At 39.6% G+C, this 26,877-nt stretch overlaps 1 protein-coding gene across 1 annotated transcript in view; it reads left to right on the forward strand.

Annotated features, from left to right (window-relative positions):
- Nucleotides 1-13,900, forward strand: part of GLIPR1L2 (GLIPR1 like 2) — a 33,127-nt gene extending 19,227 nt beyond the window's left edge. Inside the window, exons 4-6 of the mRNA XM_020871890.2 lie at nt 4,879-4,964; nt 12,467-12,493; nt 12,576-13,900. Coding sequence (XP_020727549.2) covers nt 4,879-4,964; nt 12,467-12,493; nt 12,576-12,925 — 463 coding nt within the window. The 3' untranslated portion in view covers nt 12,926-13,900. The remainder of the gene's footprint in view (nt 1-4,878; nt 4,965-12,466; nt 12,494-12,575) is intronic.
- Nucleotides 13,901-26,877: the final 12,977 nt, after the last annotated feature.

Genomic DNA, 26,877 nt, shown 5'->3' on the forward strand with positions numbered 1-26,877 from the left:
TTTTCATTGTGTCTATCCTGAAAACACTTGTAGACCATTGGGAAAGAAATTTAAAAAAAAAATACACAACATTAACCACATACACCCAATATCTGTATTTTAAATAGAAAAGAGTTGCTGTAAAGGCAAGTGTGAAATCATGGGCTGGGAAAAAAGACGTTAACAAGGGATGTCTGGGTTGAGATTGGAGAAGTATTCAAGAAATTTCTAGAAGATGTAAATAATAAGATTTGTAGTTTATTGTTTTAAATAATCCAAGAGAGGAAATAGTCAAGGAATATTCTCACATTTATGAATCAGTCACGAATGGTATTGGCATTAATTGCAAAGGGGAACAAGGAACTTTTTGGGAGGAAAGATGATGAGTTCCATTTTATACATAATGACTTTGGGTTGCCTGTGAAATACTCACCTTGAGATGTTTAGTAAGCAGGTGGTTATTTAGTTCAGAAACTCATGAGTGTGGAGTGGCATAGAACATATATTTGGAGTGCTAGAATACATAGGGAATTTAAGTCATGGGAGTAGATGAGGCTGCTTAGCAAGAGAGCATAGGCTGAGAAGAGAAGAGGCCGTGGGGAATGTCATGCCAACATTTACGGGTGGTTAGTGAAACGTAAGTGGGAGAGGTGACCGAAGAAGAGGAGCCAGACAGGTAAGGAGAAAAGGCAGAAGAGTATGGGATCAGTCAAGGTGTGGGGAAAGAATATTTTTAAAAGGATGAATTTATCGGTAATTTCAAATTCTAAGAGGTCAAGCAAAGTCAGGACTTAAAAATATCAGATCTGAAGAGAAGTTCATTGGTAAACATAGGAAAAGCGTTTCTGTGGAGCAGAGGAAATTGGTGCTAGGATGGAATGAACTTAGAACTGTTTGTTGTTTTTATTTTGTTTCATTTTTAAAATGGAGAAGATGTGAACATACTTAAATATTGACATGAAGGCTGTAATACAGAATAAAAATAATTCTTTATGAAGAATAAAAGCAGTGTATATGTAAAGATACAAGTCCCTGAGAAAACAGAAGAGTTTAAAAGAGATTAGCCTTAGAAAGAATGAGGAGCAATTCTTCAGTTGTACCAGAAAGGCAAGAAAGAAGGGGTAGGTATATTTCACAAATTTAGTGACAGAAAACTTCTCAAGTTCCAATGTAAGGGCTGTTATGTTTCTTTGTGAAGTGGCATACATCATGTCCTAAGAATAAAGGGGAAGACAGTGAAACAAAAATTTTGAGGACTGAGAAGATTTGAAATAGCTATTATGGAAAATGAGAGAGGAAGCTGAATAGAGAATGATAGAAATAGTCTCTACCTAATTTAATGATTTTCCTCCAGCAACACCCAGCAGCCCTGAAGCAGGTATGGAGCATGCAGACAGTAAGATTCCTTCACTTTTCCCAACATGGGGGTTTTGTCAGGAGGCTGTAAAGGAAAATAGTGCAAGAGAGTTTCAGGTTTTTAGCTAAAGAGTATGCAAAGTGATGAATCTAAACTGGATCGAGAAGAGACAACATGATGGATAGGGAGAGAAATAGGAGAGAAAGTAGACTTGTGGAACCAGTGAAATTAATGGACAAGAGTGACAGGAGTAAATGAATTATCAACCTGGAAGGATAGGAGGTTGCAGTCAATGAGTGGAATATGTGATTTTCATGAGTTCAGAAGTAGAGAAGTTTTAGGAGATTATATGATCTAGAATGTGGCTACAAAAGTGACAATTTTGGAGCATTAGGAAGTTTTATGATGGTGAAGATGTCCAGTAACATAGAGACCAAGTTATTGACTACTGCAATCATCTACGTCCAAAATTTGTAGATGATGGCAAAATTTTGACTGAAAAGCAAACTGTGAGTCAGATAACAACATGAGTAAGGAGTCCTGATCAGAAGGAAGATGATATCTTGGGGAAGATGAGAGGATTGGTACAGCTACATAATATCAGCCTCAAAGAAGTGTTAATGGTGTTTGTGGTTCCTAGTCCTTTAAGTGCAAGATGTGAAAGTAAAGGGAGGAGACCAACTGATTTTCACAGGAAGCGATATTAATCGAGATAGCTTTGCACATACGGGGATAATTTGAGGCAGGAAAGAGCAGAGACCTTGACCTTGAATACATCCAAGAAGTAGTCATGAAGTTTTTGGCAAAGACAAATAGGTGAATTGGAAGGAGTGCCAGATAGAATCTCTAAAAGATAATCTTTTTTGCTGCTTATTGCATTGTATTTTTCTCTAGCTTAATGGACTCTTCAAGTCTACTTGGAAACCTGTAGATATCTGGATATGAATCAGAAGCCAGAACTATGACATTTCTCAATGTTTTAAGGATGGAGTAAAAGTGAAAGGAGTTATTATAGGTGGCCTAGTTATTCTGGTTGTATAATATAGAAAAATCAGCATCTATTTGATGTACTCTGGCCATTGTTCCATGGACAATATACAGACTATATGAGTCTGCATATGGAGAACTTTGAAGAGAAGAATCTACCTACGAGCTGTAATTGCTTGATTGTCAGTCCATGGAGCTGGATTACCTCCATTATGAGCAAAGTGGCAGGCGTTGAAAGTTTAAATCACACTGGAACATGTAAATCTCTTATAAAATTTGAATAATGGTCTTCAAGTTGGGCATGGGAATAGTTTACCCATTGGACCACCCAGGCAACTTGTAGCCTACCATGTTCCTTCGTCCATGGGATTTTCCAGGCAAGAATGGACACATATTCTGTCGGCAGCAATAAACTAAAGCTATGACCAGATGTGAGTCTAAGAAAAGGTCCAGAGGACAACGTTCAGAGTCATAACCTGGCCTCAGAGAACCACTGGGCTGCTTCTCAGCAAAGGCAGGTGTCTAAAGTCTCTACTATCATGTATTTCTTCAGGCATTACCAGGAAAGCTATGAAATTTCAATGTACTTTGCTAATTATACTTGTCTGTTGTTTTCTTCTAATCCATTCTAGTAATTCCAATTGCGGTTGTGAACTTGTACAGAATCTCTAAAAGATAATCTTTGCTACTTATTGCATTGTATTTTTCTCTAGTTTATTGGGATAGTCTATAGATTCAGACTCAGACTGCTTTAGGTTAAACTTTTTAGAAACTCAGAACAAGGGGAAGATTAACATGAAAGCTTGGCATTTCTGACTGCCTAATATAAATATCTTTATAATCGTATCTTTGAAGAAGAAGGCCCACTGTATTCTAGCACAGTGTGAATTTATTTATTTTGATTAATATATTTATTTATATATTTATTTGCCTTTGCAGTTATCCCAGGCCAGAGTTATCAGACATTATGGTCACAGGGTCATTGGCCTCTGCTCCAGATGTTTAAAGTCCGTCTTTATAGCGAGTAGCTCTGCACTGGTGCAGGAAAAAGGTTCCCCCATCCCAGTGGTTTTACAACAGGATAAGCTCTTTTGTGTTGGAGGCATCTGTTTCAGTGAAAAAGGGTTAACACAATAAAAGAAGTGTAGGATATTAGGTAAAGGTGATTAGATCAATTCTTGGATTTCTTGATGGCTAGTATTCCGGCTGGGATCCAGACAAAATCCATTTCCTCCTTGAAATAGTTTGATTGTGGAACAGTCTTTTGCAACCCCGTGGACTGGAGCCTGACAGGCTCCTCTGTCTGAATTCTCCAGGCAAGAATACTGAAGTGGGTTGCCATGCTGTTCTCCAAGGGATCTTCCTGAACCAGGGATTGAACCCAGGTTTCCTGCACTGCAGGGAGATTCTTTACTGTTTGAGGTATCAGAGTAGCCCTGGAGAATGATACCTGATCTGCAAATAACAACAGATCTCTGTATATCCTTGATGGACTTGAAAGTTTGCCATTCGGGGATATCAGGCAGTTTTTGAATATCTATTTCCAAGGTTTGCCATTCTTCTAAATGGCCCAAAATGGCCAAGGACTTAAATGCCTAATGTTTGTTTTTATGACTTGCACTATACACTGAGTAAACAGCCTTGTTTAAATAGCCACAAATAATGATCATCTCCTCACTCAAAAACATCTTTTCCCCATTTATCTTCTTATTCTAAATATCTTAAAGTAAGCTCCCAATTCATACCTATTTTAGGGCAACATCCTAACTTGGTCTTCCCTGGTGACTCAGATGGTAAAGAATCTGCCTGCACTGCAGAAGACCTGGGTTCGATCCCTGGGTCAGGAAGATCCCCTGGAAGAGGAAATGGCAACCCACTCCAATATTCTTGCCTCGAGAATCTTATGGTCAGAGGAACCTGGCAGGCCATGGTCCATAGGGATGGAGAGTTGGACACGACTAAAGCGACTTAGCAGTTTCCTAACTTAGCTCTGGGCAATTGATGTAATATTTTTTTAACTTCTCCCCTGTGCTCTGTACAGTGGATTAAACCAACTTTCTAAAATCCCATTTTCCTTTATTTGCTTGTTTATACACTTATATATTTCTCATGATTACCTCACAATAATCCATGCAGCTGGATCTTTGGAATAATAGGCATTTCAGGATTTTGCAAATGCTCCAAAAAATTAATATATCATTCATACATAGCTTTTTGTATATTTATGCCAACCAGAAAACAATTAGTTATGAAGCATTCTGTAACATCCACTTTTTAAAGGAAAATTTTGCTACAAACTAAAATGAAAGAAGCTTTAAAACTCCCTCAAATTTAAATTACAACACTTTGTTTAAGAGTCATGGGAATTAGTTTCAGAAGAGACTATTTCTAGGGAGAAAAATGGGGAAGATTACATATCCAATTTAAGTACTTTCTTGAGTTCATTTTTTAAATGAAATAACCTTTATAAATTAATTAAAAATCCAGTAACCATATTATTTAGATAACATGAAACTTGAGACTTTTTCTAATAAGATGCTTCTGCTTTTTTGTAGAGGAGGTCTGTCAAGAAGGCCTTATCAACGAGGATTAATGTGTTCTCAATGTGACGGCTATGACAGATGCACAGATTTTCTATGCAGTAAGCTAAAGAAAATAACTGAAACATGAAAAAATTCCATAATGCATTGAATGACAAGAAAATGAAGTGGCGAACACTAATCTTTCATTGTCATGTTAATATTGTTCCTTAGATCAGAAAGATTGTTATATTATCAGAGGTGGTATCAACCAGTATCATCTTTAGATTTTTTTAAACTGCACAGCCTTTTCTGCCCTCTCTAACTCTTATTCCTGCCCCTAAGGACATACTAGAATATCTGAAAGAAGGAATGAGAACTAACAGTTTTACTCTGAAGAAAAGCTTTGCATCTAATTCCTGAAATAGCAGCCTGTTTGAGAATGACTGCTGTAAAGAATAGGATATTCTAAAACATTTATAAAAAAAGAAAAAAGAAGTAAAATAGCAAATGGTTAATATAATAGCCTTTTACTTTTGTTTTTCCCAAAAAATATTCAGAAGATAAAACTAGAAAATGTTTTATTAATAAATTTTTCTTTTCATTTTTCTAAATATGAGAGCATATAACCCAGATGCTTACAGGAATGTGGTAGGGAGTAAATTCAGACAGTAAATTCAGACAGGGGCATATTATGCTTTTGTGTTAAAGAAACTAGTGAACAATTTCATTATAATGCCACTGCTGGAGTGATCCACTGTAACATTTCTTCCCTTGCTTCATCTGAATCAAGATGCAAAACCTTGCTCTTCCTCTTCCCTTTTTCTTTCTCTTCATGGGAATATCCAGACCTAAAACCGTTGGGTAGGTCAGAAAGAGGCAGACATCCACACAGAGGGAGACATGTTGCACCTAAGCAAGAAGACAAGGAATTCGTACATGATGCGGTGGGCATGAGGAGACAGCCTAAGTGGGGTGTTGAGAGCTAGAGCTGTCACAGGGTGAGGTGAGCGTGCCTGCTTGAGATCAGGCTTGGGACCCCAGATCAGAGTCATGGCTTGTCCATGCAGGTGTGGCTCACTGCACGGTGTCACAGTCCAGGCACGGTGGGGATAGGACCACCCGGGGTGGGAGGGAGACGCCTGTGTGTGTGTGGATCAGTCTGACCAGGTGGGGAAGGCATCCCTGGAGGTCTGGTCTGGACCTGTGTGGGAGCCCAGGCAGAAAGGGGGGAAGATTCACGTCTAGGGCTGACCTGAAGAGAGGTGTTAAAAAGGAAGCAGCTAAGGGGGCCTCTGCATTTGAGGGCAGTCTCCCCACACTAGATATCAGAGTCCAAACTAGGTGAGGAAGCTTTAAATGTTGGGGGAGGTGGCTTGACATGGGAGGGGTCAGAGCCCTGGTGGGGTGAGAAAGGAATCCATATGTTGTAGAAGCCCAAAGCTAACTTTCAGAGTCTGAGCAGGGTGGGAGAGGGATCCAAGTAGAGGATCAGCCTGTCGCTTGCCAGATTAAATGCTGGGCATCCAGAGGAGGAGGGAGAGAGATGGACTGGGTGTTTGAGGTTGGTAGATGGAAGCTATACATTTAAAATAAATAAACAACAAGGTCCCAATGTATAGCACAGGAAACTATATTGAATATCCTGTGATAAACCATAATGGAAAAGAATATAAAAAATAATTTATATATGTGTTTAACTGAGACACTTTGCTGTACCACAGAGATTGGCACAACTTTAAAATCAACTGCACTTCAATTTAAAAAAATTTAAATGCTAGGCATCCAGTTAAATTTGAATTTCAGAAAAACAAAAGTATTTTTAGTATAAATCTATCCCAAATATTACATAGGCTATACTTGTACTAAAACATCTCTGTTGTTTTCTGAAATTTGAATATAACTAGGCATCCTTTATTTTTATTGGCTGAATCTGGCAACTCTACTGCCCCGATGTGGAGTATCAGAGGCCAAGCAAGAAGAGGGAGCAGAAGCAGTGATGGGAGATTAGAAGCTTATTGGAAACTGAAAGTGAAAGTCTCTATCTAACTCTAACTCTTCGCAACCCCATATGGACTGTAGCCTGCCAGACTCCTCTGTCCATGGAATGCTCCAGGCCAGAATACTGGAGTGGGTAGCCGTTCCCTTCTCCAGGGGATCTTCCCAACCCTGGAATCAAACCCAGGTCTCCTGTATTGCAGTCGGATTCTTTACCATCTGAGCTATCAGGGAAGCTCAGAAGCATACTGAAGGATAGATCAAATAAGCAGATAGATTAAGGATAATGGAACTGATTTTCTCACTGTCAGAGGATGGCATATGAATATGTGAAGGAGGAAAACAAGCTCAAATCTTTTGGTGATGATTTGGAATTAGAGTTACTGGAACTTAAGAGTTTCAATAAATATAAATAAACATAAATGTAAATGTTTATATATGTATATATCAATATACATTTATTCCCTAGCTCTGAGGCAGCCTTGGAACAGCGTCCTCTCAGCCCTAAAGCAACAGGGGCTTCCCAGGTGGCGCTAGTGGTAAGGAACTTGCCTGCCAATGCAGAAGATGTAAGAGATGCGAGTTTGATCCCTGGGTGAGGAAGATCCCCTAGGGCATGGCAACCCACTCCAGTATTCTGGCCTGAAGACTTCCATGGACGGAAGAGTCTGGTGGGCTACAGTCTGTGGGGTTGCAAAGAGTCGGACATGACTGAGCGATGCAATGAGCACAATTGTACTCAGACCTTGGTTTCTAAATTCCTGTCAGCACTAAAGGGAGCCAGGACTCTCTGGAAAAAGGTCAGATTCCAGGGCTGGAGCAGGAGAAACATGAAATAAACCCAAAACATCTTTTTCTACCTGAAAGCAAGGAAGTGCTCAACGAATGGTGGAGACATGTAACATAAAGCAAACAGAAGCCATCTTAAAGGGCTTTTACTGGTCAAACCTGGACAATTTGAGCACCAAAATAATGATAAAGCAGTCAATTATAACTCACTGGATAAAACAGGATACTATAATTCATACTGATATAAATTAATAAGTGAAAACTTAAAAGTTGTATGAGAAACAGTTTATTTGCATAGTTCGGAAGTAACTCCTCATAGAGGTACTTCGTTAGGGGTAAAGACTAACTTCACAATGGAGGAGCCTGGCAGACACAACCTAACAAAATGATCAAAGTGAATATCACTGGCAGCAGGAAGTATCAAAAACAAAACCCTGCATCACCCAAGAGAATTCAGTGAGGAGAGCATGCCATCACTCGTGTGGTATTCCTACCAAAGATGCGTAACCTAACCCAGCCACAAGGAAGCACCAAATAAATCAAAATCTGGACGTGTTTAAAAACTGGGGATAGATCGATACATAGATATTTAAATAAATCAAAATCCAGATTTACTTAAAAACTGAGAATAGATAGATATATAGATATTTAAAGAAATAACTAAAAACTTCAGAAATAGAAATTCTTGAATGTGCATACTATAGAATGTAAATTGGGATAGCCACTATGGAAAATAATATGGAAGTTCACCCAAAATTAAAAATACAACTAATTGTGTGTGTGTGTGTGTGTGTGTGTGTGTGTACATGCACACTCAGTCATGTCTGACTCTTTGTGACCCCTTGGACTATAGCCTGCCAGTCTCCCCTGTCCATGGAATTTCTCGGCAAGAATAATAGAGTGGGTTACCATTTCCTACTCCAGAGGCTTTTCCCAACCCAGGGATCGAACCCACTTCTCACGCATGTCCTGTATTGGCAGGCAGATTCTTTACCACTGCACCGCCTAAGAAGTCTTATAACTACCATATGATCCAGCAATTCCACTTGTAGGCATTTATCCAAAGAAAATGAAAACACCAATTTGAAAAGATATATACACTGCCATGTTTACTGCAGCATTATTTATACTAGTCAAGATATGGAAATAACCTTAGTGTCCATTAGTGGATAAATGGGTAAAGAAAATGTGATACATATGCACAATGCAATATTATTTATCCATGAAAAAGAAGGAGAACTTGCCACTTGTGACAATATGAATGGACCCTGAGGACATTACACTAAGTGATATAAGTCAGAGGAAAGACAAATACCATATGAACTCACTTGTATGTGGAATTAAAAACAAACAAAAAAACCAAGCTTGCAGATATGAATAGATTAGTGGTTGCCAGAGGCAAGTGAATGAAATGGATGAAGGGGGTCAAAAGTAAAAAATTCCACCTCCAGTTATAAATAAGTCAAAAGGATGTAATAATGAACATCATGTGACTATATTTATAATACTGTATTACATATTTGAAAGTAGCTAAGAGAGTATATCGGAGAAGGCAATGACACCCCACTCCAGTACTCTTGCCTGGAAAATCCCATGGACGGAGGAGCCTGGTGGGCTGCAGTCCATGGGGTCGATAAGAGTCAGACACGACTGAGCGGCTTCACTCTCACTTTTCACCTTCATGCTTTGGAGAAGGAAATGGCAACCCACTCCAGTGTTCTTGCCTGGAGAATCCCAGGGATGGGGGAGCCTGGTGGGCTGCCGTCTATGGGGTCACACAGAGTCGGACACGACTGAAGTGACTTAGCAGCAGCAGCAGCAAAATAGTATATATTAAAAGTTCTCAAGAAAAAAAGATTTTGTAACTATGTATACTAATGAGTGTAAACTGGACTTATTGTGGTGATCATGTCACAAAATACACAAATGTCAAATCATTATGTTGTGTGTTGTAACAAATGATTTATGTCACTTATACTTCAATTTTAAATAAAATAAAAACCTTGTAAAGAAAAAAGGTATATACTATGTGCCAGAAAAAATGACAGAAAGTAGTCACCATTTGGCCGTTGCATAGTAAGTAAGAAGAAAAAAAGAATCCTTTAAGCACCTAAGCAAAAATGTAAAATCATTTATTAGAGAGTTTAACAGTCAAACTCTTTTTGGAAGAAAAGAGAAAAAATAGCGACCCTAAGTATTCTGACAGTACAGTGTTCAGAGTGAGAAATATGCCATAAACTCTCAGGTAGTGAAGATCAAAGAAGGTGCCACGAAAAAGCAGAGGAAAATACCTAAAACGTCAGGGAAGCAGACTCTGAAGACCTCTTAGCCTGGGGCACAAAAATAGGTGATTCTCAAAAGCTTACCAGAAAATTGCTGCAATTTTTAAGAATCTTTGAGAACGCTCCCACAAACTGTCTCAGTATTCAGCAGCAAAACATAAATTTCTCATTCTACCGAAGAGGTAACTGTGAATGTCGGATCCATTTAGGTCTCTGGCCAGCAGCTACTTCTGAAGAATAATGATCTCTACTTTCAAATAGTACAAATTTCACTAGCAGTCCTGTCTTTTGCAAACTCAAATCTGAAGCTTTTGGGCTTTCCCAGTGGCTTAGCAGCAAAGAATCTGCCAGCAGTGTAGGAGATGCTGTCGGGAAGATCCCGTGGAGGAGGAAATGGCAACCCACTCCAGTATTCCTGCTGGGAAAATCCCATGGACAGAGAAGCCTGGTGAGCTGCAGTCCATGGGTTGCAAGGAGTCAGACATGACTGATATACTTATGTGATAGAAATGCCATACTGGCAACTGACAATCCTGCAGAGAGGAGAAAAATCCAGACCAGTCTCAAACTTTTCTACAATAACAGTAAAACCTAAGGGTCAGTGGAGTGATGTCTACATTGTCCTAATACAAGTGTCAACCAAGAATTTGTATAGAGCCCAAACTTTCATGTATAAGCAAATAGACATATACTGTGGAAACATGCAGTAACTTGTGGTATATAGTTCTCATAAGCACTTCAATAAACTACTAGAGAATGGCTTTCACCAAAATGATAAACAGTAAAGCAAAACACTGCACTGAAAGAACTATCCTCAAGCACTGAATCTTAATTGATAGACAAAGATTAAAACAAACGAAGGTTATAATCATAAAACAAACTGTATGGGTAATAAAATCTGGTGATATACAACTAATATAATTCATAAAACTTGGGAAGAGAAGAGAGAAGTAGGGGAAAAACACAATTTCATCATTTTTATAGCTAGGGATCAAAGCATATTGTTTACAGAAGATAATAGCGATGTTAGTAAATTTAAATGTATTTAAATCAAGTACAAAAGTAAAATGAAGAATGTAATCAATGAAAATTAGTGATGAGAATTAAAGATACAAAGAAATGTACTGATTGCATCATTGCTCAAAATAAGCAATAAATAAATACACGTACACCAAAGGGCTTCCCTCATAGCTCAGTTAGTAAGGAATCCGCCTGCAATGCAGGAAACCCTGGTTCAATTCCTGGGTCAGGAAGATCCCATGGAGAAGGGATAGGCTACCCACTCCAGTATTCTTGGGCTTCCTCTGTGGCTCAGCTGGTAAAGGATCTGTCTGCAATGCGGAAGACCTGGGCTGGATCCCGGGGTTGGGAAGATCCCCTGGGAAAGGGAAAGGCTACCCACCCCAGTATTCTGGCCTAGAGAATTCCACGGACTGTATATAGTCCATGGAGTCACAAAGAGTCACAGAATACGACTGAGTGGCTTTGACTTTCACTTTCCAACAAAAGGAAGTAGAGAAAATACATACTGACTGTACTGTCAAAGATTTTTGTGTGTTTTGGCCACATTGTATAGCATGTGACATCTTACATGCTACCCTACCAGGGATCGAACCTTCAGCCCCTGCGATGTAAAGCGCAGAGTCTTAACCACTGGACTGAGAGGCAAGTCCCAGTGAAAGATTTTCTAAAATAGAAATTATTTCATAAAATATGAAGTAATAAATAATACCAAAACGGAAGGCTAACAGCTTCAGAAATCCAACAGATAGCCTCAGTTCATCTCCAAGGTGCCTGAGGAGTGATTTCTAAATTTTCCTCTAAGATTTGCATCATTGCAAGATAAAGCCCTGGTTGACATTAAGGTATCTATGGGTGAAACTGCATTTATCCTTCTAGCCTCCTTCCTAGTTGAATCTGGGAGTGATTGTTTGAACTTCTCTGCCCAAATGAGCAAAGGAATGGAAATTTATTTCCTGAAACATATTGTGATAGCATTGGTCTAGATAGCAAAAACAAGGAGTACTGGGCTCTATAGCTAACCTTGCCATCTATGAGATGAAGAGCAACCAAAAGCTTCTGAAAATAAGAATTAAATGAGGAAAATGAATAGATTCAGAGGACTAATTTTGAATGATCTTGGGCAAGTGTGGGGAGAAGAGAGATTAAAAATAAGCTAACACAATATTAAGCTAACTGTACTTCATTTTTTAAAAAGGATGTGATGGAATTTTAGAATGTTGAAGCTGGAACAATCTTTGGAAAGCAGAAGTGAAGGTGTTCATATAAGTTAACAGCATGATTAAGAAACAGAATAAGTACTGGAGTCCATACCTCTTCTTCCTATACTTCCACGCTTTCTCTAGCAGACCAGGAGAATCTGCTGAAAGAAATATGTTGTACCTTACAATTGGCTACTGGTTGAAGGGGGGACATTAAAGATGAAGGTGTGAAAACTAGAAGAATAACATTATTATTGTTGGGGAAAGTATCTTATATTCTAGAAAAAGAAGAAATTTTATATAATTATTTGTGAATTTTCTTTTTCTTTCTAGGCAATGCAGATCGTGACCAAGCCATATGTATGTATTGTTGTCCTTTATTTCTTGAACGATTTAACTACTTCATGTGTAATCCAGCTTTCAATTACTTCTTTATTTACAGATTACCGATATTGGTATCCAAGATGGGAAGTACCCCGGCCAATTGTGTGTGATCCGCTATGCTTATTGGTTTTATTTGTGAGAGTGCTGTGCTTTTCAGTCAGTACCACAATTGTCTTGATAATACAGTCTTATTTTCCAAATATATTAGTGGAAGAAGAGATGGTTTTTACCCCTGTGGAAACTGGGTCAGCAAAAGAGGGGGGGAAGAAAGAGAAGGAGGTGGAGGAGGAGGAGGAGGAAGAGGAGGAAGAGGAGGAGGAGGGGGAGGAGGGGGAGGAGGGGGGCGGAGAGGAGGGGGAAGAAGAGGAAGAGGAGGAGGAGGGGGAAACAGAGCAGGGACAAGACTGACCACTCTCATAGGGTGAGACTGTAATATAAAAAAAGGCCAAAAATAAAAAGCGCTGGGGAAAAAACCCGCTGAGCTTTAACAAGAAATAATATGCCCAAACCACTACTTTTATTCCCTTCTCTTTCCCATATTTATTGAAAAAACTTAAATTTGAAAAAAAAAAAAAAAAAAACATGTATTTTGTAATAAGCACTATAAACCAAGTTCTTGCACACTAAGAACAAATAAAGACATGACGACAGAAATACTAAACAAAGATTTGACCAGTCTAGTTAATCTTAAGCTTTCACTATATTATTCTGATAAAAGATGATATTTCTACTTTCTAAATATGTTTCTGTCTCTGTGTTTTAAATATTTTTTAAGTGGGTTAAGAAATTTCTCAAGTATTAAACAAGATTATACATGTAATGGGTTTAGGACCATTCCAAGTTCAGGACAACCATTTGATAACTTTTGATTTTGTTGTTTTTATCACTCCTATCATAATTATTACTCATGGTAGTGATGATGGTGGTGATACTTTCCATGTGTTATCAAGACTTCTAATACCATTATTTATCTTTGTAGTATATGTGTTTAGAATGGTGTAAGTGGTATTTGTACATGCTGTTAGCACACAACTTTACTATTTCTACTTCATGCTCAGTATTTCAAAAGCTTTACTGTAATTCTTTACTAGACTATATAATTTGTTGACACCAAGGGCTAATAAATGTCAAAAGTTTAATTAGCTGTAACAGAGCAATCTCGCTGCTTCCAAATTTATGTTAAAAATAAAATAATTTTTGTAATAGTTATCTATTTATTATATATAGTAAAAGTTCATAAGTTAGTAATATCAATTAATTACTTACCACTTGTAGTACTAATAAATGAACTGAGTAAAAATACCTAACATAAGCAAAATATATCAAATGGTGTAAACTTTTTACTTACTAACTGTATTATATTAAAAATGAAAGTGAAAGTTGCTCAGTCGTGTCCCACTCTTTGTGACCCCACAGACTATACAGTCCATGGGATTCTCCAGGCCAGGATAGTGGAGTGCGTACCCTTTCCCTTCTCCAGGGGATCTTCCCAACCCAGGAATCAAACACATATATCCAACATTGCAGGCGGATTCTTTACCAGCTGAGCCACAAGGGAAGCCCATTATATTAAAAACCTGTTCTTAAATGGGACTTGAGAATTATACAAAAAAGCAATGAATTTGCTTATTGTATTTAATAGTTTGTATTTGGTAGTTTCTGCTTTTTCACTTATTTCTTTTCACTTGCTTTGTTTTGTTATATAAGAATTCAGCATTATGTACTCAGATGTATAGAACAGACTTGTGGACTCTGGGAGAAGGCGAGGGTGGGATGTTTCAAGAGAACAGCATCGAAACATGTATATTATCTAGGGTGAAACAGATCACCAGCCCAGGTTGGGTGTATGAGACAAGTGCTCGGGCCTGGTGCACTGGGAAGACTCAGAGGGATCGGGTGGAGAGGGAGGTGGGAGGGGGGACCAGGATGGGGAATACATGTAAATCCATGGCTAATTCATTTCAATGTATGACAAAAACTACTGTAATGATGTAAAGTAATTAGCCTCCAACTAATAAAAATAAATGGAAAAAAAATAATTTGTATATAATATATAATAATTGATATACAATTATGTATGCTTCTATGTTTATATATAATTTTATATATATATATATATATATATATATATATATATAATTTCCACGAAGTCAGCATATTTTCTACCCAGCCTCCTGAGAAAAAGCCTGAGGTAGAAAAAAGAACTGGTTCTCCACAGCGATTTTCAGTTCATTTCAGTTCAGTTGCTCAGTCGGGTCCAACTATTTGCAACCCCATGGGCTGCAGCACACCAGCTGCCCTGTTCTACACCAACTCCCAGCTGCTGCTAAGTCACTTCAGTCATGTCTGACTCTGTGCAACCCCATCCCTGGGATTCTCCATTCAAGGACACTGGAGTGAGTTGCCATTTCCTTCTCCAATGCATAAAAGTGAAAAGTGAAAGTGAAGTCGCTCAGTCATGTCCGACTCTTGGCGACCCCATGGACTGCAGCCCACCAGGCTCCTCCATCCATGGGATTTTCCAGGCAAGAGTACTGGAGTGGGGTGCCATTGCCTTCTCCGACCAACTCCCAGAGCTTACTTAAACTCATGTCCATCGAGTCAGTGATGCATCCAACTATCTCATCCTCTGTCGTTCCCTTCTCCTCCTGCCTTCGATCTTTCCCAGCATCAGGGTCTTTTCCAATGAGTCAGTTCTTCCCATCAGGTGGCCAAAGTATTGGAGTTTCAGCATCAATCCTTCCAATGAATATTCAGGAATGACTTCCTTTGGGATTGACTGGTTGGATCTCCTTGCAGTCCAAGGGACTCTCAAGAATTTTCACCAACACCACAGTTCAAAAGCATCAATTCTTTGGCACCCATCTTTCTTCATAGTCCAACTCTCACATCCATACATGACTACTGGAAAAACCATAGCTTTGACTAGATGGACCTTTGTTGGCAAAGAAATGTCTCTGCCTTTTAATATGCTATCTAGGTTAGTCATAGCTTTTCTTCCAAGGAGCAAGCATCTTTTATGGTTTCATGGCTACAGTCACCATCTGCAGTGATTTTGGGCCCCCCAAAATAAAGACTGTCACTGTTTCCATTGTTCTCCATCTATTTTCCATGAAGTGATGGGACCAGATACCATGATCTTAGTTTTTTGAATGCTGAGTTTTAAGCCAACTTTTTCACTCTCCTCTTTCACTTTCATCAAGAGGCTCTTTAGTTCCTCTTTGCTTTTCTGCCATAAGGGTGGTGTCATCTCCATATCTGAGGTTATTGATATTTCTCCCAGCAATCTTGATTCCAGCCAGTGCTTCATCCAGCCCGACATTTCACATGATGTCCTCTGTATATAAGTTAAATAAGCAAGGTGGCAATATACAGCCTTGATGAATTCCTTTCCCAATTTGGAACCAGTCTATTGCTCCATGTCCAGTTATAACTGTTGCTCTTGACCTTCGTACAGATTTCTCAGGAGGTAGGTAAGGTGGTCTGGTATTCATATCTAGTATTTTCCACAGTTTGTTTTGACCCACACAGGCAAAGGGTTTGGCATAGTCAATAAAAAAAAGCAGATGTTATTCTGGAACTCTTGCTTTTTTGATGCTCCAACGGTTGTTGGCAATTTGATCTCTGATTCCTCTGCCTTTTCTAAAACCAGCTTGAACATCTGGAAGTTCATGGTTCACATACTGTTGAAGCCTGACTTGGAGAATTTTGAGCATTACTTTACTAGTGTGTGACATGAGTGCAATTGTGCAGTAGTTTGAGCATTCTTTGGCATTACCCTTCTTTGGGATTGGAATGAAAACTGACATTTTCCAGTCCTGTGGCCACTGCTGAGTTTTCCAAATTTGCTGGCATATTGAGTGCAGCACTTTCACAGCATCATTTTTTAGGATTTGAAATAGCTCAGCTGGAATTCCATTACCTCCACTAGCTTTGTTCATGGTGATGCTTCCTAAGGCCCACTTGACTTTGCATTACAGTATGTCTGGCTCTAGGTGGTGATCACACCATCATGGTTATCTGGGTCATTAAAATATTTTTTGTATAGTCTTTTGGTATCTTGCCACCTCTTCTTAATATCTTCTGCTTCTGTTAGGTCCATACCATTTCTGTCCTTTATTATGCCCATCTTTGCATGAAATGTTCCCTTGGTATCTCTAATTTTCTTGAAGAGATCTCTAGTCTTTCCCATTCTGTTGTTTTCCTCTATTTCTTTGCATTGATCACTGAAGAAGGTTTTCTTATCTCTCCTTGCTATTCTTTGGATCTCTGCATTCAGATGGGTATATCTTTCTTTTTCTCCTTTGCCTTTCACTTACTTTCTCAGCTATTTGTAAAGCCTCCTCAGACAACTATTTTGCTTTTTGCATTTCTTTTTCTTGGGAATGGTCTTGATCACTGCCTCCTGTACAATTTCATGAACCTCCATCCATAATTCTTCAGGCACTCTATCAGATCTAGTCCCTTGAATTTATTTGTCGCTTCCACTGTATAATCATAAGGGATTTGATTTAGGTCATACCTGAACAGTCTGGTGGTTTTCCCTACTTTCTTCAACTTAAGTCTGAATTTAGCAATAAGGAGTTCATGATCTGAGCCACAGACAGCTCCTGGTCTTGCTTTTGCTGACTGTATACAGCTTGTCCATCTTTGGCTGCAAAGAATATAATCAACCCAATTTCGGTGTTGGCCATCTGGTGATGTCCATGTGTAGAGTCTTCTCTTGTGTTGTTGGAAGAGGGTGTTTTCTGTGACCAGTGCATTCTCTTGGCAAAACTGTTAGCCTTTGCCCTGCTTCATTCTGTACTCCAAGGCCAAACTCGCCTGTTACTCCAGGTATTTCTTGACTTCCTACTTTTTCATTCCAGTCCCCTATAATGAAAAGGACATCTTTTGGGGGTGTTAGTTCTAGAAGATCTTGAAGGTCTTCATAGAACCATTCAACTTCAGCTTCTTCAGCATTGTTGGTTGGGGCATAGACTTGGATTACTGCGATATTGAATGCTTTGACTTGGAAACGTATAGAGATCATTCTGTCATTTTTGAGATTGCACCCAACTACTGCATTTCAGACTCTTGTTTACTATGAGGGTTACTCCATTTCTTCTAAGGGATTCTTGCCCACGGTAGACATAATGGTCATCTGAATTAAATTCACCCATTCCAGTCCATTTAGTTTGCTGATTTCTAAAATGTCGATGTTCACTCTTGCCATCTCCTGTTTGACCACTTTCAATTTGCCTAGATTCATGGACCTAACATTCCAGGTTCCTATGCAATATTGCTCTTTACAGCATCAGATTTTACTTACATCACCAGTCACATCCACAACTGGGTATTGTTTTCACTTTGACTCTGTCTCTTCATTCTGATAGCTTATGGTGAATGGCGTCAGATTCATGATCTTCGAAGAAGATTTAGCTTCAGGGCCAGGGACCAGGGGCCAGGCTTGATCACTCAGGATCTTTTGTGTAGCAGAGTTTTATTACACTATGAAAGTGACAGAGAAAGCTTCTGACACAGACATCAGAAGGGGGATGGAGAGTGCCCCCCTCGCTAGTCTTAGAAAGGGAGTTATATACTTTTTCAACTGGTTATTACAATAAATCAAAAGTCTCAAGGTTGTAAAAATTTTACCATACCCACTCCCACAACTTCTTCACCTCAAGACTGCTTTTTGGGCTTCCCTTGTGGCTCAACTGGTAAAGAATCCACCTGCAATGCAGGAGACCTGGGTTCGACCCCTGGGTGGGGAAGATCCCCTGGAGCAGGGAAAGGCTACTCTCTCTAGTTTCTGGCCTAGAGAATTCCATGGACTACAGTCCATGGGGTCACAAAGAGTGGGACATGACTGAATGACTTTCACTTCACTTCATATCACTCCCTCAATTTACATTTCAAGGCAATAGGACTAGAATTTAACAATAGAAAGATCTTACCAGACCACTCCCATAATATACATTCTAAAAATACCAGGATTAGTCAGGGGTTTTCAGGAAGGAGAAACTGTCCTCAAAGAGGATACATTTTTGTGATATAATCCCTAGTACAGAGTTTAAACTGAGTTGTTTGTTGTGTAATCATCAGTCCCAGGCTTAAAGAAAAAGACATTTTATGTGACTAAGACTAAGGAATGTAGAGAGAGAAAAAAAAAAGATGTTTGTCCTTTCCTCCTCCTTGAGAACTCCAGACCCCTATCTCCTCTTTGAGAGCCCCAGACCCCCCTCTCCTCCTTGGGGACCCTCAGCTTCCTATCAATCTGCCTAGGAATTGACTCTCTCAATTCTTTCTGGAGTTATTTCTCCATTGGTCTCCAGTAGCATATTGGGCACCTACCAATCTGGGGAGTTCATCTTTCAGTGTCCTATCTTTTTGCCTTTTCATACTGTTCATGGGGTTCTGAAGATAAGAATACTGAAGTGGTTTGCCATTTCCTTCTCCAGTGGACCACAGTGATTTTATTTATTATTATTATCTTATATTTATGGGCCATTTCATAGTTTCCAAAGTGCTTTACATAATTATTTCATACTCAAAGCCACTCTCTATAGTTGGTGTTGCTTCTACATTTAAACTGAGGAAACTGCATTTGCGAAGTGGTTAACTCTGGGACCGAGAGCAAATTGACTTCTGAACATTCTGATGCATTTATAAGCAAGCATTCTTCATGACACCATGTTCTGTTCCCACTGTGACACACCTGATATGTATCTGTGTATGTAACTTCCACTCTTCTCCACCTGCTCTTCAACACATTCTCTGGTGATTTCGTGGAGTATGACTGCTGTAGGCCAGAGGTTCTTAACTGGGGGCAATTTTGCCACCTCGCCACCCCTGACATTTGACAATGTCTAGAAACACTGTTGATGGTTACAAGCAGGAAGGTGCTGCTGCTATCTATGGTTAGAGGCCAGAATGCTGCCCAGCATCCTAAAATGCACAGGCAACCCTCGCAGCAAAGAAAATCTGGTCCAAAATGTTCAGTGTCATTTTGTTTTTGTGATTCTGGCTCCCGAGTTTGAGTGATGGTCCACTGACCACCGCTGCGTGCAGTCATGGTCTTTGGTTTGGGGGGTCCAGGCAGACATTTGAGGCAGGTCCTCATTGCTGGCTAAAATTTAGTGTATGAGGCTCGGAGGCTATATAGCATACCACATGGAAAGAAAGATGAAATCCACACAGAGAGAAATAGGGAAAGGCTGTTGTCTCTGGTGCCTAGTTTCATCCCACTGTATCACGTGAACCATTTTTTGTCTTTTCAGAATATATCCTAATTACATTCAGTAGATTTTTCTACTTTATTAGGTTATTTCAAATTCAGTTTCTCTAACCGATTCAACTGAAGGACATTTTTACTACAGAGTTATTTTAATTAAGATTTTCTTTATTTGAAATAGCATGAATAAAAACTCAATCCGTAGATGTTCTTCATATCATCATGTGGTCAAAGGAATAGTTTCATCTTAAGTAGTATTTCCCATATCTTTGTTTTTGGCCCTCCTAGAACCACACAGCCTATGTACTTAGAATGCTTGTTTTTATTTTTAATATGCAAGCCACAGGTGAACTCCTTCGACTCGCTCAAGGGATTATTAGTATGAATCCCAGAGATGTGTGGGGAAATTACAGTTGTTCTTTTTCCATGGCACTGAGGTCAGGAAAGTACTTTAACCAGATATTCTAGCATGGATAGGCTGGGGTGATGGATGAGCATTTGATTCCTTATTAAAGCACTGTGTATTCTGTTCAGTACTATAAAACTAAAAATACAGAAATGCTCCTGACCCTGGTAAGGTCATCTCCAGCAAGTGTCTATACTGCATTACGTGCAGGTACACGCCAGTATGTGACTAGGCCAGAAGAAAACAGATAGACTTCTAGTCCTTCCGTCAGTTATATTTTAACCTCTGCAATCATACATCTGCTGGTGAGGCTTAGCACTAGAAGTTTTCACTCTTTGATCCTGGAGAGTGTTGCTGCTCTCTGCCATATATCCTAAAATTCTTTTGTGTCCTTTACATGAGTGAAAACTGTTTGATGTTCTCAAGTGTTTGTGCCTTGTTTATCTGTCGGTCCATTTACATTGTTATTATAGCAGTTGTGCAGAGAGGCAGCCAATGGAAATGACACACAGACTTCATATCCATACGGATATATTTCTGTAGGGAAAACTTTCAGATAGTAAAGGGGACAGAGATGATATTGTGATACCAAGTTGGTTTTCTATTTGCCCTTGATTTGACTAAGGGCTTGAAAAAGAGTGTGAAAGACTCAGTACACTTAGTCAATAAATATTGACAAAATGTTAGGGATCCAATGCTATCTTGAGTCTTACACTTAAATGGCAGTAGGAGGACACATGAACTTGACGATAAGTGATATCAGTGATTTTACTGTTGGCTGTTGAAAACATAATTCCATGCAGTAAACTTGCTCTCATAAAATTGAATTCAGTAGTTCATCTTTATTAGTACTTACATCATCTAGACCTATTAAATATTTGGGTTTCCCTGATGGCTCAGGGGTAAAGAATCTGCCTGAAATGCAGGAGATATGGGTTCGATCCCTAGGTTGGGAAGCTCCCCTGGAGAAGGGGAGAAGAACTCCAATATTCTTGCCTGAGAAATCCCATGGACAGAGGAGCCTGGAAATCCCTGAGCCAGAGGCTACGAGGTCACAAAAGAGTCAGACACGACTTAGCAACTAACAACAATTGAAGTGTATGCCAAGTTCCTAAATACAAGGTAAAGATCTGAAAGTGTCTTACATTATGTAAATAACTACATTTTTCACATAAAATAGCATTACTTTTGTAGATGGTTTTTAAGTCCTGTATAAAAAGTATAGTCTTGGCATAACAGGGTGCTATGATGATTGGTTTAGAAGCCATGAATCAGATTAAAAACAAAGCTGATTTTTTTATGAAAGCAGAGATGTAATGAAGAAAAAACAGTAAAATGGGAGCCCATGAGGAGGTTCTGTTTCTGAATCTTGGTCAAGAGTGAGAGTTGCTGAAGCTTTGTGAACATGGATAATCTAAACTTACATTTTCAGAAAATGGCTGGGAATTCTGTTATCGCAATTCAAGGGAGGAAAAATCCTGACTCATTTTGGATCAACAGTGACATGGCAGGGCATTAGTGGAGCCTGTGAAACACAGCATACTCCAGGTTCTCAGGCCCGTCCTGTTCCCACCGGAGAGACCAGTCTTACTGCCTGACAATGCCCTTCTTGGGAAAGAAGTCCCCATGTGCTACGTGTTCTTGTCTCGTATTAATAACATGCATCTAAATACTTTTTAATGGCTGCAAAAATGTCCACTATGTGAATGCTCTTTATATTACCTGTCTCCTTTTATTGGATGCTTGTGTTCTTTCTGACACATACATGGATAACAGTGGCTATTGGTGTTCCTGCTCAAAAGAGTTTCCCTACTACTTGAGGTCAGTTCCAACTTCACGGGGACATGGGAGAAAGTTCTTCCTTTTTGCCCCGTGTCCGCATAAGTCCCATTAAGAAGGGCTAACAAAGTCTAGTACTGTTCAAGTGTGAGATTTCTACAAGTGACCAGTTGATAGGAGAAGACAGCAGGTCCTAAGTCCCTTCTGCTTTGCTCATTGGTCTCCTCTGGACCTTTCTCTGACTCCATTTCATTTTGATTTGAAATTAAAACACTTGAAAATGCTGAATTTAAAAAGTTAAACAGACTTCTTTACTGTATACTATAGGAATCTCTGAGACTTTAATAGGCTAAATGTGAATTAGGGATCTTTGAAGTGTGTGTAGAATATGAAGAGTTTCTCCACCCTTCTTACCATCTCACATATTTTCTTCTCTGTTTTCAAGAAAATATAGTTTGGTAAAAATGCTGCCATGTATTAAATTCTTACAAACACTTGCAATTTTTTGGATTCTTTATTTTATTTCTGATCTGTCTAGTTAGGTTATTGGTAAGAAATGGATTATACTGAGATGATGGTTAACTTCATGTGTCAGCTTGCCTGGGCTAAGGGATGCCCACATAGCAGGTGAAACATTATTTCTGGGTGTTTCTGTTGGAGGGTTGGAGGAAGAAATGGTAACGCACTCCAGTATTGTTGCCTGGAAAATTCCATGGACAGAGGAGCCTGGCTGACTATAGTCCATGGGGTCGCAAAGAGTCGGACATGACTGAGCACGCATGCTGAGAAGGTATGTCCAGAAGATTTGAATAGGTAGGCTGAGTGAAAAGATCCCTTCCCCAGTGGGGGTGAGTGTTATCCAATTTGCTGAGGGCTCCAACAGAACAAAAAAAAAAGTGGAGGAAAGGTAAATTTTCTCTTTCTTCTTGAGCCGGGTCTTCCTTCCTCTCCGCCCTCAGACATGAGCACTCCTGGTGCGCAGACCCTCACGCTCAGACGGGGACTTACCGCATTGGCTTCTCCAGTTCTCAGGCCTTCAGGCCTGGTCTAAGCCTGCACTGCCTGCTTTCTTGAACCTCCAGCTTGCTGATGGCATGCCAGGAGACTTCTCAACCTCTGTATTCACGTAAGTCTATCCTAATGGGTTCCTTTCTATGTACTTGTGTGTGTCCCACTGGTTGTGTCTGTCTGGAGAAGCCCAGTATTGACACCACTAAGATGATGTTAACCCAGAGACCTAGGGCTGCCACAGCCAGCTCATGCTCCTGCCTCCCTCAGCGTGTCCTCCCTCGCTATGTGAGAGTCACGGGGGGGGCAAAGGAACTCTTTAAGAGAGACTTTGTCCCCAGGTCCCCATTACGGAAGCAGAGTGTGCTTGATCAAGCTATGTCCAGCTATGAGCTGTGCACTTTCTCACCTCGATGCATATCCCTAGATCTCAGCTTGCCACTAGATAAAGCGAAATCCACATCTGCTATTTGCCAGAGGAAACAGAAGCAAGCAAACAGCACGTGTACATCCCAGGCCCATCCTGCATGATTAAAGATGAAGTGCTACAAACTCCCGAAGGGGGGGGTCCCCAAGCATGGAAGAGAAATAGAAATCACACCCATGTGTATCATGACTTTCTTTTTTCCTTTGAATGCTCTGTTCCAAATAACAGTGCAATGACGTATGATTAATGAAGTTTAATATTCCTGCTCAGGGTAGAATAAGAGGACTAGAATGAATATGAGGAGTTTGAGGTCAATTCATTCTTAAACGGGTAAGATTCTTCTTATTTTTACATATAGTAATCTAGTACATTTCCTCAGCTCTGTCAGAGGACTCTTTCCTTATCCTTTCTTTTTTCAAAAAAATTTTTTTGCTGTTTCCAATCTTCTGAATTGGGATTATATTGTCAAGTTACAAACAAACCTCACTGGTATCTTTGATTGGGATTATCATTGTTATGATTGTTGTTCAGTCGATCAGTCATGTCCATGATTGTGTTCAATGTATATTAAAATTAGGGGAAATGGACACTTCTCAACTCAGTGTTCCAACTCTAGATTTATTCCCATGTTTATTCAGTGCATTTCTGTACTCATTTCTTAGTTGTTTTCCTCTAGGTGACACTAGTTTTATTCTACCTCTCAGCTTCTTTTCTACTATGTTTTCTATTTCTTCCTTGAGGCCTTCTTCCCCACATTTCTTGCATTTTCCTCAATATGCCTGCTGTCTTGATATTATACATTCCTGTATTATAACCAGGTAATATAAACATATGTATACATTTGACTCCAGCTTAATAGTCTTTTAATTTATGCATAATTAGGACTTCAATATAAGTTAATGGTCTCAATTAATAGTTTATTTAATGTCAAAGGGACTTTTGAGTAAAAGTTATTCTGTACCTATTTTAATGCTAAATTTATTATTTATACTCTAATAAAATTATGAACATCAGTTTTATTAAACATGTATGAAATATTTACCTCTCCTTAAAAAATAGATTATAATTGCAGCCTTAGGTGTTCTGTTGAACTATTTATATAACTTAAAAGCAAGTAAAAACAGTATTTCTGTAAATATAATAACTTAAAAACTATGCCCTATTGTAAAAATCTCAGTACTTTAATTATTTCTTTGCCATTTGTACTTCTGATGGCTTTACAGGATGTTTATGTTGCCAATACCCAAGAAAACTTTCCTCTAGGCAGGTTCTATTTTATTTTTGTCCTCTCAAGTTCTGGAACTCAAGAATTAGCGTCCCTCATATCCACGTTGGAGGCTGTATTAGCTTCCCAGGACTGCTGTAACAAAATACCACAAACTGGGTGGCTTAGAACAGGAGAACTTTGTTCTCTCACGTTTTTGGAGACCAGCAGTCCAAAGTCGGCCGATAGGTTGGGCCGGCCTCGCACTGACGCCTCAAGGAGATTAAGCTTCCTTCCCTCTTCCAGCATCTCGTAGCCCGGGTCATTCCCTGCCTGGTGGCAGCATGATTCCAGCCTCTGCCTCCGTCTTCATGCGGCTTCTCTGTCTGCCTCTGTGTCTTCACGTGGCATTCCCCTCGCTGTATCTCTTCCCCGTTTCTAGTAAGGACACTGAAAGTGAAAGTGAAGTCGCTCAGTCGTGTCTGACTCTTGGCGACCCCACGGACTGGCTATAGCCTACCAGGCTCCTCCGTCCGTGGGACTTTCCACACAAGAATACTGGAGTGGGTTGCCATTTCCTTCTCCAGGAGATCTTCCCGATCCAGGGATTGAACCCGGGTCTCCCGCATTGTAGGCAGACGCTTTACCGTCTGAGCCACCAGGGAAGCCGCCACTGAGGACACTAGTCATATTGAATTAGGGTCCATCCGAACAGGCTCATCCTAACCTGAGGCTCTGCAAGCGCCCCATTTCCAAATGTCAGTCTGAGGCTCACGGGGTTAGGGCTCCCACATAGCTTCTGAAGGGGCCCAACGCAATCCCTAGTAAGCCCCTGACTGGGGCTGCTGAAATCTCTCTGAATAACTTGGGTTAAAGTCGCCTTTATCTTTCAGCCTCCTACACAAAGCAGAAACTAACTAGCTTCATCGTATCCCCAGTGTGATACGGGCGCCATCCCTTCCTGCCGTCTTTTTCTTCATTCTTGGAATGCGAATGTGAACCTATAGCTGGAGCAGCCGTCTTGTGACCGCGAGATAAGAAGCAGGAGTAGAAAGGCCACGTGCTAAAGATGATCGAGCAGAAAAACAGGAAGGGCTGGAATTGTGTTTCTGCTGCACCAGCTCTGGACTCCCCGCCTTTGGACTTCTGTTAGAAAAAGTAGAGCCCGTTGTAGTTAAGTCACTGGAGATGAGGTTTTGTACAACCCTCCCTCTTCTCAAAAACAACCTCAAAACAAAACAGCTGTGTTAGTGGACTGCTTCCCCCCGGGGCTAGCTGCTCACGCAAGCTTAACGAAGTAAATCATGTTTATCAGTGATTTAGTATTGGCACACCTTTGCAACTCAACACAGGTGGCTGGTGTCTTAATTTAAATAACGAATAGTATATGTTTTAGTTCTGTTTTTTGTTTTCTTTCTATTTTAAATCTAAGTGTGACCTCCTCTATCTCCACACTTATTCTTAAAGTTGACAGTGATAATCTTGCGGTGACAGTATCCTCCTCACAGAAGAACTCTTCCGTAGAAACACTTATTCACATGTCTGACTTCATCTTTGCTGGCTTTGATTCTAGATGTCAGATGACCTCAGACACTGCCCACTGACAAACTCCGAGTTTGGTTTCTGATTTGAGAGGTTAAATTTCTTCATCCTTTTTTATGCCTGGTTCAGCTTTCCAAGCCCGACGTTGGCTGAGACTTTTAACCCTGTGGCATCCTGGCTGTGCTTACCTGCATTGAGCAAGGCTGATCAAAAAAACAGAGAGAGAAAACTAAAATCACCAGTATCAGGAATAAACAACGTACACTTCGAGAGATTTAGGGAAATTAAAAGAATGATAAATGGACACGAGTAACTTTTTGTCACTAGATTGAACAATTTAGATGAAATGATCAAATTCTTAAATGAATCCACTTCCAAAACCAACAAAGAATAAAGAAAAAAATTTGAAATGGACTCCTGTCAAAAATTATGAAAGGGCTGAGACTGTATCCTGCTAGCAAGTTAACAACTTAGTCAAGGATACTTACAGAAAATGTAATACTTGTGGGTTGGAGACAAAGGACAGTTTACTGTCCTTTGCTCACAACAATGATAATAAAGCATTTAAAAACACTTTTGTTTCTTAAATTTTATTTATATGAAAGATATATATATGCATACTTTAAGAAATCAAATAATCTTATAATGCCTGTAATAAAAACCATAACATAGTTACCCAGAACCACACCTAACAAAAAATGTTTTAGAAGATGCTTTAGCAATGCAAGTGCAAAAAAAAAAAAAAAAAAAAGCCAGGAAAAAAAATTTAGAGGAAGTA

This window comes from Odocoileus virginianus, chromosome 24 (assembly GCF_023699985.2).
Source record: "Odocoileus virginianus isolate 20LAN1187 ecotype Illinois chromosome 24, Ovbor_1.2, whole genome shotgun sequence".
In the NCBI taxonomy this organism is placed as follows: Eukaryota; Metazoa; Chordata; class Mammalia; order Artiodactyla; family Cervidae; genus Odocoileus; species Odocoileus virginianus.